This window comes from Mus caroli, unplaced genomic scaffold (assembly GCF_978045245.1).
Source record: "Mus caroli unplaced genomic scaffold, Mus_caroli_1 scaffold_4, whole genome shotgun sequence".
NCBI lineage: Eukaryota > Metazoa > Chordata > Mammalia > Rodentia > Muridae > Mus > Mus caroli.
In genome coordinates, this window is record NW_028227259.1 from 40,089,940 (window position 1) to 40,106,956 (window position 17,017).

Below are 17,017 nucleotides of genomic sequence, written 5' to 3' on the forward strand. Positions count from 1 at the left end.
GGTAGCTGGCAGCTGGCATCAGAAGGAATAAGGGGAGAGGGTGCTGGCTGAAGGATGGAGACAAGTGGGATCTGACAGGACATTTTATAAGTGCTATGTTTCCTTAGCCATAGGGCCATCTAGGACATGGCAAAGTCTACAAGCTGCTAATGAAAGCAGGCATCTAATATGAAGAATGGATAAAAGAATGAGAAGGAAGCCTGAGAAGAATTCTTGAGATGGGGATGCATCAAAGTTCTTCCGTAAGTTGCCCTGGGACTTGCATTGCAAGGAAAAATTTCACCTCTGTACAAAGTGGTCTTCGACTGGAGCTAAGAATGAGGATGACAAAGCCAAGATTCTGTCTTTCCTGAGACACCCAGCCCTCTGGAAAAAGCAGATCCCGGTTCCTTCTGGGCTTCCTAAATACACATATCCCAAGACAGGAGTCACATGCAAGAATGTGATTCAATATGGCAAGTAGAGTCAGGTGCCCACACGTGACAGACACTGCTTCAGGTCCTTGGAACATGTGGGGACAAGAAAAGCAGGAACATGGCTCCAGGAGCTCACATTTCCTCTGGTGATAAGAAGTGCCCTTAAGGAAATGAGTGGGCACACCAGCCTACGACATCCCATGGGTTGTGTTGGACTAAGCAGGATGTTTATGGGGGAGATGTAAAGAACCCCCACCTCTTATAGAGCTTTCCTATAGGAAACATTGCACTTGTAAAATGTCCTATGAGACTCCAGCTTGCCTCAGCTCCACCTTATAGAAACATCCACAAACCACTTCTTATAAAGCCCTGACAACAAACCTAAAAGATGATCCCATCAATGGCCTCCCTGGGGGACCAGAAAGTTTGTTTGGGTTACTTATATAGATGCACTGGAAAGTCTTTGCCTAGCATTACAGTACAGATGGAGGCCCTTCAGTTAGCATCCCCAATTTATCATTTTTCAAATCCCTCAAGATGAAAGGCACATGTAATTAGGGCAGAATGACATACAAATTGCTGGGAGGAACAGCTGGAATCTCAGGTAAGGATCCAATGCCTCCCCCTGCCCCTCTTCTGAAGGAAATCAATAACTAGACCTAATTATGATGGACTCTTGGAAGCAGGCACAGATGATCTGATGAAGACAGTGGTTATTTTGCTTAGAGTTCACCATTCTACAACACAGGGTAACATGACAGGGATGTCCAGGAACTGAATTAAGCCAAGCAATCTTCATGAATCCAAAAGCCAAGTGGCCCCACAGAGAAACAGGCTGACTGTTGGCTCTCCTTTAAGGTCTTCTAATGAAACCCTGTAGGATAGTCTGACAGGAACCAGGAGTCAAAGTGTTCACCCACAGAGCTCAAGAGAGAACAAGGAATGACATGCCTGGTACACATCTTGCTTTAGGATCAGCAAACATCCTAAAGTCCTCACATATTACTGGTGACAATGACCCTCATGTCACCATCTACAAAGACTCTTCTCATTTACAGGTGATCACTGATAAGGCTCAAAATAAGAACGTAAGTCCAGCTGTGAGGTCCCCTAAGGCACTGGTAGATGTTCCATGCAGGGCAGGGCCCAGTGTGATAATGCTATGGATAAACCCAGTCACTGATGGTGCCACGGAGTAGCCCCGTGCACCTGCTACTTCTACCGACCAAGTCTGCAAGCTGCTGGGTGAGAGGCTTCTGTAAAAGTGAGGTAGACCCTGCTCAGAGTTGGGAATCCGACAAAAGCATGACAATGGACATGCCAGGGAATTTCCCCCACACTCTAAGGCTGTTTTCATCTAAGTGTATTAACTGTGTTGCTTTTCTTTCAACTTTGCATGAATGGAAGGCTGGAGATCTCTGTAAGGAGAGCTGAGATATGGCGCAAGGGAGCAACCCAAGTCTGCAGACACAAAGATAGAAAGGGAGACCCCACTGTGCTCTTAGGAATCAGGCTCAGAGGAGAAACACTGAAGAGACCCTGCAAAGTTCTGGGCAGTGTTCACCCATGGGCCTATTTGCCATGTCGCAGCATGTCCCACCATTTCACAGGAAGGGGCAGCTAAGCCTTGGAAGGAGCAGTGGCTGACATTACATTGTTCACAGTCAACAATGCAGGGATAAAATGGTGCAGGAACCACCCTGCTGAGAGCAGGAGGGTAAGGAGATCTGAAGGCTGGGTCTTGGTATATCCCATTGGATGCTGCTGCGTTGAGTGGGTCCCTCAGAGTCGTGGGTCAAAGACTCAGCCTCCAGATATGTCTTAGTGGGGTAGGGAGCAGGGGCCTTTGAGAGTTAGTTGAGGGTCTGCCCATGATGTCATGGGAAGGGGCATATAAAAGAGGGAAGGGAGATCTGAGCCAGTAGCTTCCTGTCTCACTTCACAGTATCCTCTACCACACTCCCAGCATCCCTCACCAGATCTGGGGCCATGCTCTTGGATCTCTCAGCCCTTAACAATCAGAAGCTGTGGAGACATGATACTGTCCATGATGTAGGCTTTACTGGATTAGAAATCCAGGTGATGGTTGAGATGTGAAATTTTCAGAGGGATCCTCTCCTAGGTGGATCCCTGAGCCTCCTCAGAAAATCACCTCAGGCAGAGGAAGCAACAAAGATCTGAAGGAGGAGGTTGTGTGGATGTGGGGATGGAGAGAGGCTGTCACATGACTTTGAAACACAGGGATCCAGGACCCTACTGTCCGCATTTAATTGCACTGATTCAAGCACGTGAAGGCTTCGCGTTAAAATGCATTACATTCTAGTGCAATTTTGGTGCTTCTTGGCATATGAGGTTAATATAAAATCTCTTGATTGCCAAACATCCGTGAGCTTTATCTACACATTGGCTGCCTCCTGCCAGCAATTTCATGCATATAAATTGTCAGCAAATATATAGATTGTTATCAATGCTTCATGCTTTCTCAAAGAAGTGTAAAATATACATGGCATGACACTGCAGAACTTCCAAAAGGCTGTCATCCCTTGGATTTCAGTTGGCCTGTGCCTTGTAGAACACAGGAGAGGCTGGGTGTTCTCCCCAGTTCACAGGTGAGAAAACAGGCCTTTGAAAGGCTCTGCCCCATCAAGACCATGGACCATTTCCTGCCTCCACTACTCTGTCCAGCATCTATGCATCATCCCTTTTCTCTTGAGTTCAAACTCATTCGTCTCTCATCTTGATATTTTAGAGGCTTAGCTATGAGCCAACTTGCAGAGAGAAGCTGAGAGATCCTGGGCTATGGTGGAAGATTTGAGCCCAGCAGGAGAGTCAGAAGCCAGCTTGTATTGACACCAAAAATCAACTGTAACTTTTTCAGAAAACTTTTAAGCTGTCTGACACCAGCTTATTAGATGTAAATAAATAATGGCTACCTCTACTCCTCAGAGAATAGAAAACACTAGGAACCAGGGCTTGTCCCCTATTCCCTACCCCAGGAGAACTGGTTAATAATTTACTATTGTACTCTGGCTTCTCATCTCAGTTCTGCCTTGGGTGAGCTTTAATCTTGTGGGAATAATCCAAACCCCTGACTTCGGCCTCTCCAACTGTAAGCTGGAGATGGAAATGTCCAGCTCATAAGACAGTGCTGAGGATACACTGAGATCAAAGGGAAAGAGCATCACTCCATAAGTGACGATAAATCACTGTCACTACAATGGTAGAAAGAGCATGGTGGTATGGTCTCACTGTGAAGTGATCTCAGTGTGCGTGTCCCCACAGGCCCATGTGCTTGCACACTGGGTTCTCAGTTGATGGTTCTGTTGTGGGGTTTTTGGATGTTGATCCCAAGCTGGAACAAGTGAGAGACTGGGGGTCGGGGGGAAGTTGTATGGGCTATAGCCTATCCCTGAATCCCATGGAATTCCTTACTTCCTGATCTACTAGGATGTAACAAGGCATGTCACTAGTGCCCACTGCCTCAGACAGAGCCCCAGTTCCCATCCTTCCATCCCATGATGTAATTCCTCAAACTGTGAGCCGAAACTAATCCCATCCCCTCTCTGGTTGCTTTTATCTGCTATTTGGCCACCCCAAGAGGGAAAGTAACAAAGACATACATAATTCTGGGATTTAGTTACAGAAGAACGCATGGGAAACACAGAAAGTGGTCAGGGAAATCTGCATGAAGGTGCCATGGCTTGGCAGCTCAACAGAGCCAGGGATCCTGGGAGTCCTGGCTTGTGCACAGGACTCTTTGTGTTGCTCCTTGGTGGGCTGTTGAGTCCCTCGGTAATTTCTTGACACACGCAGACAATCCCCTCTGGCCCAGCTGCACCACTCCTGAGCCTTGACTTGCAGTGTGGCCACTGGCTTCTTACACAGCTCTCTGAGCATCAAGGTGCAGTTTGTGAGCTGTGTGGCTCACACTCAGAGCCCCTCCTCCCCATTCAGAATAGCAGCCCCTGACCATTGCAACAAGAATGAAAACCTTCCTCTCTGTCTTTTCTCCTCTCTCCTCTCTCTTACTCTCTCTTTCTCTCTAGCTTCTCTCTCTAGCTTCTCTCTCTAGCTTCTCTCTCTCTCTCTCTCTCTCTCTCTCTCTCTCTCTCTCTCTCTCTCTCTCTCTCTCTCTTCTCTCTCTTCTGTCTTACTCCCTGCATTTCTATAATAAAGCTCTAAAACCATTTTTTAAAAAAGAATGAAAACCTGGAGAGCCAAAGACACCAAGGACAGTGCACATGCCAGGACAGTTCAAGGAAGAACCTTAGGCAAGGCAGCATAGCCTCTTCCTCTGATGCTAGAGGTTACCATGGTGATGGGAGGGAGTGTCTTAGATATATAGAAGCCAATGACATCACAATTAGAGTTGTAAAAACCTCACCAGCATTGTTCTTCTATATGTCAGGGCTTGACTGGGATGCCCAGTCCCCAGGACATAATGGGTGTTTGGAATCTCACTATTTTAATAATGAGAGAGATACCAGAGAGAGTAAGTGAGAGTCACTGAGGGAGCAAAGTTATAGCACAGTGCTTCCAGTGTGAGACTGACTGTTCTCCTCTTCCAGAAAGATAGGGGTGACGATTGGACTCAATTCTGGTACTTTTATCTACTACAGCACCTAGCAAACATAGCAGTACTGAACAACTGAATTTCCTTTGTTCCAGACATTGGAGGCACAATGAAGAAGGATGCCTTGGTCCCTCCAAGAGTAGAGCACTGCTAATGGAGAAGGCAGATGAACTCAATATTGCTGCCCTGTCCTATAACAGCTGAGCATCTTTGGGAGGATGCAGAGCTATATCATCTCTGGACACGTGGAAACAGGACAGTGCCCGGCTTCCACCAGGAGTTCAGTAAACACTTGGCTGCTAAGTGGAGGCTTACAGGATAAAGAGCATGCATTCTCAGGAAACCCTGACTAGTGGAGTTCTAGGAGAGGAACAGGTATGAGAGCCTGGAGAGATGAGCAATGAAGTCTCAGTTACCACTCAGAGGCCACTCAGGTTAGCTGCAGTAAAATGCACCAAGACAGACATGGGGGAGAGACTGAACACTGTAGCAGAGCCCAGCCTTGGTAGACCTCATCCTGTTCACTTTAAGGAGCCACAGAAATCCTTCATCCACAAGTCAGATCTGCATTTTGGCAAGATTTCCCTGTCAGACAGGCTGGCAGTTGTTGAATTAATCAATTAAATATATCCCAGCAGTGGGTTCGCTACCTGCCCCAATGGTTTACATCCCTGAGTGAAGCACATACACACAGCTTTTACATTTTTGATATGCCTTAAACAGTGCAGCAGCTGCTCCACCTCCTAACCTCCACATGGTTAATCCACCTTCTGCCAATAATCCCGAGTTACTACTTACTAAATTCTCTATTTGATCTTGGCTGCCATTGACCCTGAGGGCTGCCCAACTGGGCCGCACTCTCCCAGTTCCTTCACATGCTGGCTATGCCTCCCTGTCCTCCACTCTTTTCAGGCATGGCATCTCTCCTCTTCTTCTCTCCCCCCCCCCCACCCCCCGGCATGGCTGCTCTCCTTCTCCTTCCTCCTCCTTCTTCCAGTCCCAAGCCTGAATCCCAAGTCCCACTTCATCTTTTTTTTTATTACATATTTTCCTCAAATACATTTCCAATGCTCTCCCAAAAGTCCCCCATACCCTCCCCCCCCCCCCCATTTCCCTACCCACCCACTCCCATTTTTTTGGCCCTGGCATTCCCCTGTACTGGGGCATATAAAGTTTGCAAGTCCAATGGGCCTCTCTTTCCAGTGATGGCCGACTAGGCCATCTTTTGATACATATGCAGCTAGAGTCAAGAGCTCTGGGGTACTGGTTAGTTCATAATGTTGTTCCACCTATAGGGCTGCAGATCCCTTTAGCACCTTGGGTACTTTCTCTAGCTCCTCCATTGGGGGCCCTGTGATCCATCCAATAGCTGACTGTGAGCATCCACTTCTGTGTTTGCTAGGCCCTGGCATAGTCTCACAAGAGACAGCTATATCTGGGACCTTTCAGCAAAATCTTGCTAGTGTATGCAGTGGTGTCAGCGTTTGGAAACTGATTATGGGATGGATCCCTGGATATGGCAGTCTCTAGATGGTCCATCCTTTCATCACAGCTCCAAACTTTGTCTCTGTAACTCCTTCCATGGGTGTTTCTGTTTGCCCTGCCCAGCCATTAGCTGCTGGCATCTTGTTTACCAACCAGAACCAACTGGGGGTCCTTTAGTGGACATGCTGACTCTCTCATGTGAACAATTTGGGGACCCAAATTAACATCAGAATACAAGCAACATTAGGTCAAACCCCCTATGGGCGGTAACTGACTACGGTGTGTGTGCATATGCCCGTTTGGAAGCTGTCTGAGATTACTTCTGAGAAAACATTGGCAGTCCTCTATAAGGGGCAGATCATTTGTAACAAACAGGTTCTTGGGGGCTTCAAGTCCTCTCCTCAGCATCTGAATCTTCCTGCTTTTCCCAGCACTTCTCTGACTTTAAATGATTCTCATCTTTTTTAAAATTTTTTAAATAACTTTTCCATTTTTATTAGATATTTTCTTCATTTACATTTCAAATGCTGTCCTGAAGTCCCCTATACCGTCCCTCCTCCTGCTCCCCTACTCCCACCCACTCCAACTTTTTGGCCCTGGTGTTCCCCTGTACTGGGGCTTATAAAGTTTGCAAGACCAAGGGACCAATCTTGTTTAAATAAAAAAAAATCTTAGGGTGGCATATGGACATCTGTGTCTTGGCTTGTCTTATGTCTACACATAGGTTCCAGAACCATTGTTATGACACGTATTAACATTAACTTTAGGACCTGTCCCCTTCCTAGACAGTAAGGTGCTTACTCTCATGACTGTTTTGTCTAGATTGTGGCAAGTGTCTTCCTTATCCAATTCTCCAATGCATTTGAACACTAACTCTAGTAAATAAATAGAGCCAGTGAGGTTGATGGAAATAAACTTCAAGTGTATTATGCAAATGCAAATAAACTGCCTACCCACTGACCTTTAATCAAGCCAACAACAGCCTGGTACCCAACACTCGATGTACATCTTTCAAATTCTCCATATACAATAGTGAAAGAGAGAGGAAGATGTGGAGCCAGGCATGAAGATGGGATGTTCAGCCAGAGCCGGCCTGGAGGGAAGAACTCTGGTGACCGTGGAGACCAGTCATGGAAAGGGTATCCCTGTCAAATCCCAAGCAGGTTGCTTGTTTCTTATCACTTCATTTAGTTTGTAAACACCATGACATCAGCATCCTATCCCTTTGACTTTGCCGATGAGAAAACAGATGCAGAAAGGCAAGAGGGCTTGCTTTCAAAACCTGTGCCTTCACCAGCTAAGCTGACACACAAGTGATATATACTGGTTACTTACTCCTCCCGAGGTTCTAAAGGATAGATTCAGGGTCAGGCAGCCAGCATAGTCAGCGCTGGTGAGGATGCTGGCTTCCCTCCTGTCTCATAGACAGTCTCAGCATCACATATTCATGTTCCCTGGCCCTTTCTCCCCTCCCATCATGCATTCTCATTCTTCTCATCAAAGTTGGGGGTCTAGATTGGGACCCCTGGGTGCACAACTGCCTCTTTGATGGCATTTATAGATTAGATCCACTGAGGTCAGGCTTGGAGGAAGAACATTAGGCAATCTTATCCCACTCCTTCATTTTGTCCCAACTTGGGGCTCCTCCAGGCACTGTACTCCCCCCACTCTCTATCGTGCAATTTTTCTTCCTCTTTCTCCTTCACTGGGGTTGTCTTCATCCCAGGAGAGCACCGCAGCTTCACTTTACACAGGTGAAAATATCGCACTTGACATCTCGGCTTGGGTTATCACAGCTCGGGAGCACAGATCATTCATTCCACAGAGGCAAAGCTGTCATGGAAACTAATCAATGCTAGGCTTCCACTGGTGCCAATCACAGAGCCTGTCAGTGAGGAAGAGCGATGAGAGCAAGGCTTCTCAAGGCTGCAGTAATTCATCCTCCATGAAATGAACTCTGGAGCTGGCATACAGTTAATCCAAGGCACACGAACCCAGAAAGCACCTCCATACTACTCAGACTCCTAGGAGAGCAAGAAGGCCCCATAGAACAACCAGAGGAAGTAATATGCCAAAGAGAAGGTGGGTGGGGAATCTGGCAAAGCCAGGAATGCCTGTCAAGGAGATAGGTGGAGGTCATGAAGGCAGATAGCCTGCTGTCAGCTCCTTCTGTCTGCTCACTAGTAACACGAGTCAGTGACCCCATCTGAAAGAGGCAATAACAGAGTAATAGGAAGAAATTCATGAGGGCACTTGGAATGCACAAGGGAAGTCTTGGAGACAGTGGAGAACCTTGGGGTGCCTGACTAACTTAGCAAAAGGAGGTGTCATGTACAAAAAAGCCCAGAAGCAGGGAACCATCAGCAGGCTGGCATTTCTAGAATGCAAATTTGAAGTGGAAATTATGGTCAGGGATGGGGATGGAGAGAAAATTCCAGAAACATGGATTATAGGAGACTGGGTGTCAGAGTCAAATGATGGAATTGAGCATCTCCATTCAGGGAAGCCATGTTATACAGAGTGAACCATGAGCTCCAAGTCCTTCTTGCCATTAAGGTGTTGTGTGGGACTTTATAAAATACTGGATTCAGGACACCATTTAGCATTCCATGAAACCTACTACATACGTTCTCAAATATACAGAAACAAAATTGTTTCCAATTCTGGTTCATTTAATCAGAGAATAGGGTAAAATGAATCCTGGAAGGTTCATTAGTGAACATACCCTATAGAATATCTGGGAGTTTATGAACCCAGACACTTGGATCCTTTCCCTTTTTGGCAGTGCCAGGACACCATTCTTGGGGACCAAGTCACCTCCCACTCACCATAGGTTCACCAGGAAGGGGTGCTCTAATCCCTGCATGATCTGCAGCTCCCGGAACACGTTCCGCACCTCATCCCTCTCCACACACTTTTGCTTGTTCATGTACTTCATGGCATACATCTTCTTTGTGTCTCGCTTCTGCACGATGCATACCTGCAAGACAGCCAGAGGGAATGGCACTCAGGACAAGGGAAGAGTGAAGAGAAGAAGGAGGAGGAGGAGGAGGTGGAGGAGGAAGAAAAGGAGTGTCATCCCTTCACTGACACTCCATTCCATGCCTGAGTTTCATTCATTCCAACCACTTGTTAGTGAAGCATATTGGCTAAGCCTCTCTGAATCTACAAAGGAGGCATCAGACCAGATTTAGCACTTAAATGTGGACAATGAATAATGGCTGTTGACTCAACACTGAAAATGCAGCCATAGATTCAGAAGATGGAAGGAGCAGCCCAGCCCTCTAGAACCTCACAGCCCAATAAAGGCACTAGTGACTGCAGTTTTCAAGCATGCATACCAATGACCATGACTCTGGGATACATGCACACATCCTGTGGGTCCCCTCAGATTCCAGAAGCTGCAACCTCAAGGCACATTGTGTATCGACAGTATAAAAAAAAAACACTCACCCCCCAGAAAACATATCCGTGGTACACATCTGAGCATGCATGTTTTGACCCTGCCCTAGGATTACACCATTGATATTTGTGTATGTATGCTGCACCAGTGACCTCATCCCTGGGATACTTGAGGAAACCTGGAGGGACAGAGTGGAGCAAACCTAAGAGAGACCATGTTCTTTGTGCCATAGGCAGCAGAACTGAAAAGACTGGGAATTCCAAGCCTGCTGGAGCCCACATGATGCCAACACCAGCCTCAGGTACTTTATGCAGATCTGCAGGACTTGGTGTTTGCCATGAATGCTTTTCATCCTGCTTTGGTTCAATGTTTCCTTGCTGCCCTCCAGTTCTTCTCTTTTTGGAATAGGAATGTTTGTTCTGATCCTTGTATAAGTATAGGGCTTGATTTTTGTCTTTATTTTATAGAGGTTTACGTCAGATTGTACTGAGTTCCAGAAGAGACTTTGGACTTTTGAATAGTGTGGGACAGATAAGAACTATGGGGACTTTTTGAAGGTTGAATGACTATATTTTGCAGTATGAGATAACCGTGACAATGTGGGGACCAAGGATAGAGTGTTTTGAATGTGGAATGTCCCCCATAGGCTTATGTGCTTGAACACTTGGTCCCCAGTAGGTGGCGCTGTTTTGGATGATTGTAGAACCTTTAGGTGCTAGAGCTTTGCTGGGGGGGAAACGATTTATTAGGACAGGACCTTGAGGCTTTATAACCCAGTTACATTTCACGTTCCCTCTCTGCTTCCTGTTTCTCTAAAATGTGGTGTCCCATCTACACCTGTCAGCATGGAGCCATTTGCCTCTAGATCTTGTCTTCCACAGTACACGTTATTATTTTAAACTCTAAGCCAGAGTGAGCCATGCCTTGATAAGGTGCTTCCTGAGGGGCATTTAGCCACCTCAAGAAGAAAACCAACAGCTATACTTGGTTTCAGTTACCCGCAGTCAACAGTGGACTGAAACTATTAAACCTTCATAGATAAATCACTCATAAATTTGGAACTGCCCATCATTTCAGTATACTACCATCCTACACTTTCCCACTCCACCCTGCCCAAAGTATCCACACTGTATGTGCTACACTACAAATAGCACTCACAAGGCCTTTTTCTTTTTATATTATTTGAGAATTTCCTGCATGCATATAATGTATTTCCTCAAATCCATCTCTTTTCCTTCTCTCTATCTTTTTTTATCTTAGCCACCACTATTCTGTCTCAGTTTCCTGTGCTCTTTTTTAAACTCACTGACTATATTTCCTGTATATGGGTGTAGAACAGTTTGCTGGAGCATGATAACATCCAGGAACCACATTCTTGAAGAAAACTGACTCTTCTTTTCCCAATAGCACCATGACTGGCTTCCCAGAGATGGGTGGGGCTTTGTGGACCCCTCCCACATCCATGCTGCGGGGGGGGGGGGAGGGTTGATTAGCTTGATCTTGTGTTGCTCTTCTGTATGCAGTCACAGGTGCTGAGAGTTCATGAGCATTTCCCTGAAGATGCCCACTGCCTCTGGTTATTAAAATCCTTCTACCAAGCCCTCAAGCCTGAAAACACTTCCAAATCCCTTCTACAAAGCCAGTATTGCTCTGATGCAAAACTAAATAAAGACCCAACAAAGAAAGTGAATTATAACTCAAGCTCCCTGATAAATACTTTAATCCCAGCACTTGTGAGGCAGAGGCAGGCAGATTTCTGAGTTGGAGGCCAGCCTGGTCTACAAAGTGAGTTCCAGGACAGCCAGGGCTACACAGAGAAACCCTGTCTCGGAACAAAAAAATTCTCAATGAAATACTTGCAAACCACATTTAAGAAACATCTAAAAGATTGCTCAGCATAATGAAGCTGACATCATCCCAGAGATTCAAGGATGGTTCAGCATATGTAAATCAGTGGTTGTAATCCACTATATAAATGGTCTCAAGGACATAAACCATATTATCATTTCACTGGATGCAGAAAGGTCTTGACAAAACTCAATACCCCTTCATGATAAAAATTCTGGAGAAATTAGGGATATAGGGGATGTGTGTCAATGCAATGAGGGAAGTTTAAAATAAGCTCACAGCCAACATCATGTTAGGCTGGGAAAAACTGAAAGATTTTCACTACAATTAGAAACAAGACTCCCTCTACTTTTGATCAAGGTAGTGCTTGAAGTCCTAGCTAGAGCCGTAAGACAAGTTGAGGAAGATATAAAGAGGATACAAATATAAAGGAAGAAATCAACATATCTGTATTTGTAGATGATGTAACTATCTATATAATACCTTAAAGATTCCACTAGAAAACTATAATTGATTAATAGGTTCAGCAAAGTAACAGGATACAAAATTAATACATAAAATCAGTAATTTTTTAATATAAATTAAGAAATATACTGGAAAAGTAATAGGGGAAACAATGCAATTCAAAATAGTCTCAAAAAAATCTTGGAAAAAAATCTAACCAAAGGTGTGAAAGGCTTGTATTTAAGATACTAAAAAAAGACATCAGAAGATGAAAAGACCTCTCATACTCATGCCAGAATTAGTGACATAAAAATGGTCATTCTACCAAAAGCAATTTATAGATGCAATTCAATCCCTATCAAAATTACAATGCAATTCATCTCAGAAACTGCAAAACACAATATCAAAACTCATACGGAAACACAAAATACCTAGGGTAATCAAAACAATCCCAAGCAATAAAATCATTGCTGGAGGTACCTCTGTCTCTGGTTTCAAATTACATCATAGAACTAAGGTGATAAAAATAGCATGGTAATGGTGCCACCTTGCACAAAACTTAATTTCAAATGGATCAAAGACCTCTACATAAGATTTAATACACTGAACCCAATAGAGGATTAAGTATGAAAACAGTTTAGCTGATAAGTTCAGGAAAAAAAAAAACTTTTTGAAAGGGACCTGGCCATGCAGGCATTGAGAACAATAATTGATAATTGGTCCTCGTGAAACTAAACAGCTGCTATTTACAAAGAACACCAACCAACTTTCAGGAGAAGTAGAAGCCTACAATAGAATGGGGGAAAGACTTTACCAGCTATACATCTGGCAGAGGGTTAGTATCTAGAATGTAAAAAGAGCTCAAAAAATTAAACAGCAAGAAAATAAACAATGCAATTAAAAATTAGAGCATGGAACCAAAAGTGTTCTCAAAAATGAAACACAAATAGCTGAGAAATAGTTTTTAAGTTTTTCAGTATCGTTAACCATCAGGGAAATGCTAATTAGATCTATGATATTTTGTCTTAATGAGTCAAAATAGCTAAAATTAAAACAAACAAACAACTGCAAGCAAAAACAAAAGCCAGATGTTGGTGTGGATGTGGAAAACAGGAACACATTTGTTATTGATGGGAATAAAAGCCAGTACATCCACTATGGGGATGATTGTGCAGGTTTCCAAAAAAGCTAGCAATGGATTTACCACATGATCCAGCTATACCACTCCTGGAAATGTACCCAAAGACTCTATACCTTACTATAGAGATACTTGCATAGCCGTGTTCATTGATGCTTTTTTTCCACAAAAGCCAGGAGCAATAAACAACCCAGATAGTAAAAACAACCCAACTAGCAAATCAATAATGAAAAAAAAAGTGTGTGTGTGTGTGTGTGTGTGTGTGTAATTTAGTCATGAAGAAAAATAAAATTATAAAACTTAGAAGTAAATGGACGGAGCTGAAAATAATCATTCTGATGAAGGAAAGCAGACTCCAAGAGACAAGTGTCACATGCTCTCATATGTGGGGACTAGCTTGAAATACTTAAATGTACATGTTTAAATTGGAGTACCCATAGAATACGGGAAACTTGTAAGGGGTCATGAATAGGGGTTCAAGGAAAGGGAGGTAGATTGCAGGTGGTGTGGAAGGGGGAATGTAAATTAAGGAACAGGAAGGGTTAGATATGGTGAGAGTGGGAGAGAGGGAAAGGTAGTGGAGGGAGTATGTAGAGGGAGAATCGGAAGGCCTCTTCTGACTTGTGCCATAGAACACTGGTTGTGTTCATCTGACCCCTATGGACCAGCATGCATCACAACTATGCCAATCTCCTCACATAACATCATCCATGGCTGCACAATCTCATATCATCACAAGAACAAGGCAAATACAACACACTAATGCACTTTAGAAGAGAAAGTCCTCGTTCACATCACTTCTACTACAGAGTGTTCCTAGAATTGTTCTGTTTTATCATTGCTGCTAATTTCATGTTGCATTGGCTTCACATAGTAAACTATTACAGGCAGGTTTGCATGTATGTATGTATGTATGTATGTGTGTATTTTATATATATATATATATATATATATATAATTTATATATATTATATATATATAATATATGATTTTTCAGATACCAAGTAAGTAGGTGTCTTGAAATGTTGCCCTAGGAATGGGGTTGTTAGTGTATTTCCAAATAAGGTTCTATTCTAGAGATCAAGAAAACATAATTTGACAATTGCTATTTAACCTACCATGACTGCGATTTCCACCCCACCCTGTGCAGTTACAGGAAATGAAGCACGAGCAGGTTTCAGTGATTTCTTCAGACTTAAAAGTCAAACCCCATCTCTCCACCTCCCCATCTGTCAATCACCACTGACACTGCCTTCCCGGGAGAAATGATGTGGTAAAAGATACTAGAAATAAGACAGTGGGCCAGGTAGCGGGCTAAAGAGCTCTGGTTTTCTCTTTACACCTCCAGATGCTCTTCTGTTAGAAATTAGACCCCTTTCTGCTGTCACACACTCTGTATCTGTTCAAGGCAGATACAAGACAGGGGGGAGCCTGAATGTACTGCTCTCCCTCACCTGAACTGAGTCATTCAAAGTTCACCCTGCACCCCAGGAGAGAATCTACATGATATTAAGGAAGTGGAATGTCCAAAGACAATAAATGGCATCTGAATCTCCGTGGATTACATAAGGCATGCTGTTTAACCTCCAAAATATTATCTTTCCAGGCAGTGAAATCGATAACATGACGTTAAAGGTCTGAAATTCTTCCGTGTGCAGTAAATTTGAGGCACAAAGTATAAGTAAGCAATTGTTCAGTACATAAAGGCCTTCAGTGGCCTGTGGGAATTCAAGCAGACTCCCGAAGCCCTGAGACCACGTCTGAAGGCAGACAGCAGTGGGTGGATAATGTCACCAATCAGAGCCTCTTGTTTCTGTTGCTTCTCATTTGCATTCTCAGAAGAGGACTGGGAACCAAACAGGAGACTGGAAGATGGTAGATTGGAGACAGAACGATTCTGCATCGCAACAAATCTAAAACAAGTTGCCAGATGTATGGTTTCAGAGAGAGCCTTTCCTCTGCTGACTAATTTAGCAGCCACTTCTGTAAACCTGTGGAGTTCCATGGGAGGGAGAAGAAGTGTCAATTCTGTCTCATGAATGCTGTGGAACAATAAACCACTCAACAGAAGTAAGGTGGGAGGTAGACCAGCAGTCTCAACTAACCGAGACCCTGGAGATCTCTCAGACACTGGGCCACCAACCAGGCAGTATATACCAGCTGATATGAGGCCCCTGACACATATACAGCAGAGGACTGCCTGGTGTGGCCTCAGTGGGAGAAGATGCGCCTAACCTTGAGACCCCAGGGAGTCAGGAGGCCTGGTGGAGGTTGAAAGATGGGGACATCCCCTTGGAGACAAAGGGGAGGAGGAATGGAATGAAGAACCGTGGGAGGGCAGATTGAGATGGGGTAATGACTGGACTGTAAAAAATAATAATAATAAAAGTAATAAAAATAAAAGAAGTAAGGGTAGGAGGTGGGCTCTCTCCTCCAGAGCCACCCAATTTTAATTTATCAATTTCAAAACAGAAATACCTGACTTATATATGAAAATCAAAAACAATATGACTGATCTTAAAGGTTATCACTTCTCTTTTTTTTTTCTTTTTTTTTTTTTTGATTTTTATTACATATTTTCCTCAATTACATTTCCAATGCTATCCCAAAAGTCCCCCATAGCGCCCCCCACTTCCCTATCCACCCATTCCCATTCTTTTGGCCCTGGCATTCCCCTATATTGGGGCATATAAAGTTTGCAAGTCCAATGGGCCTCTCTTTCCATTGATGGCCGACTAGGCCATCTTTCGATACATATGCAGCTAGAGACAAGAGCTCCGGGGTTCTGGTTAGTACATCATGTTGTTCCAACAATAGGGTTGCAGATCCCTTTAGCTCCTTGGGTACTTTCTCTAGCTTCTCCATTGGGAGCCCTGTGATCCATCCAATAGCTGACTGTGAACATCCACTCCTGTGTTTGCTAGGCCCCGGCAAGGTTATCACTTCTCAATAGCTCAAACCAAAAGTAACAAAATGATTAAAATGCCAAAGAGTTTGAAAGTGTACTTTTAAACTCATGAGTAAGTTCAAAGAGTGTGCAAACTAGCAAATTAATAAAGCAAGAAAGTCAGTCCAGAATTTTGGATAACCAAACTAGCATTGTGGATAAGAAATTAAGCAAGAAAGTTAAGATTCTGAAACAAATGAACAAACAGAAAAAGTAAGAAATGTTGTAAATGAAAAAAAATCAATAACCCAACAAAACAAAATAGTGGAAATCATTACAGACTAGCAGACTAGTTAAAGGTAAGAAAGAATATCAGAATCACAAAAAAAAAAAAAGAAAAGGAAAACAATTTAGGAACTATTATAGTCAACCAGCAACCAAGAAAAAATAATAAATACAGCCACAACATTCAAGAACTTTGAAACATGAACAAAAGATTGAGGAATTTCAGGGTAGAAGGAGATGAGTTCCAAACTTAAGTCAGAGAAAACCTACTCAATGATATTACAAAAGAGAAAAATCACAAACCAAAGAAGGACATGGACCACAATTCAGGAAGTATTTTAAATCTCTAACATTCATTACCAGAAAAACTCTTTCCATATCATTACAGAATAAAGACACAGTATTAATAGCCATAAGAGAAAAATACCAATAACAACAGCCATCTCATCAAAATGATCTCAGACCTCTCAGCAGAATGCTAAAACCCAGAAAAACACAGATTAACTTCATCCAAGTTCTGAGAGTAAACAGCTACCAA

General features: G+C 43.6%; 1 protein-coding gene across 1 annotated transcript in view; it reads right to left on the bottom strand.

Moving 5' to 3' along the window:
- Stk32b (serine/threonine kinase 32B) overlaps nucleotides 1–17,017 on the bottom strand; it is a 260,562-nt gene that overhangs the window by 159,060 nt on the left and 84,485 nt on the right. Inside the window, exon 3 of the mRNA XM_021163035.2 lies at nucleotides 9,303–9,454. Within this exon, the coding sequence (XP_021018694.1) occupies nucleotides 9,303–9,454 (152 nt within the window). The remainder of the gene's footprint in view (nucleotides 1–9,302; nucleotides 9,455–17,017) is intronic.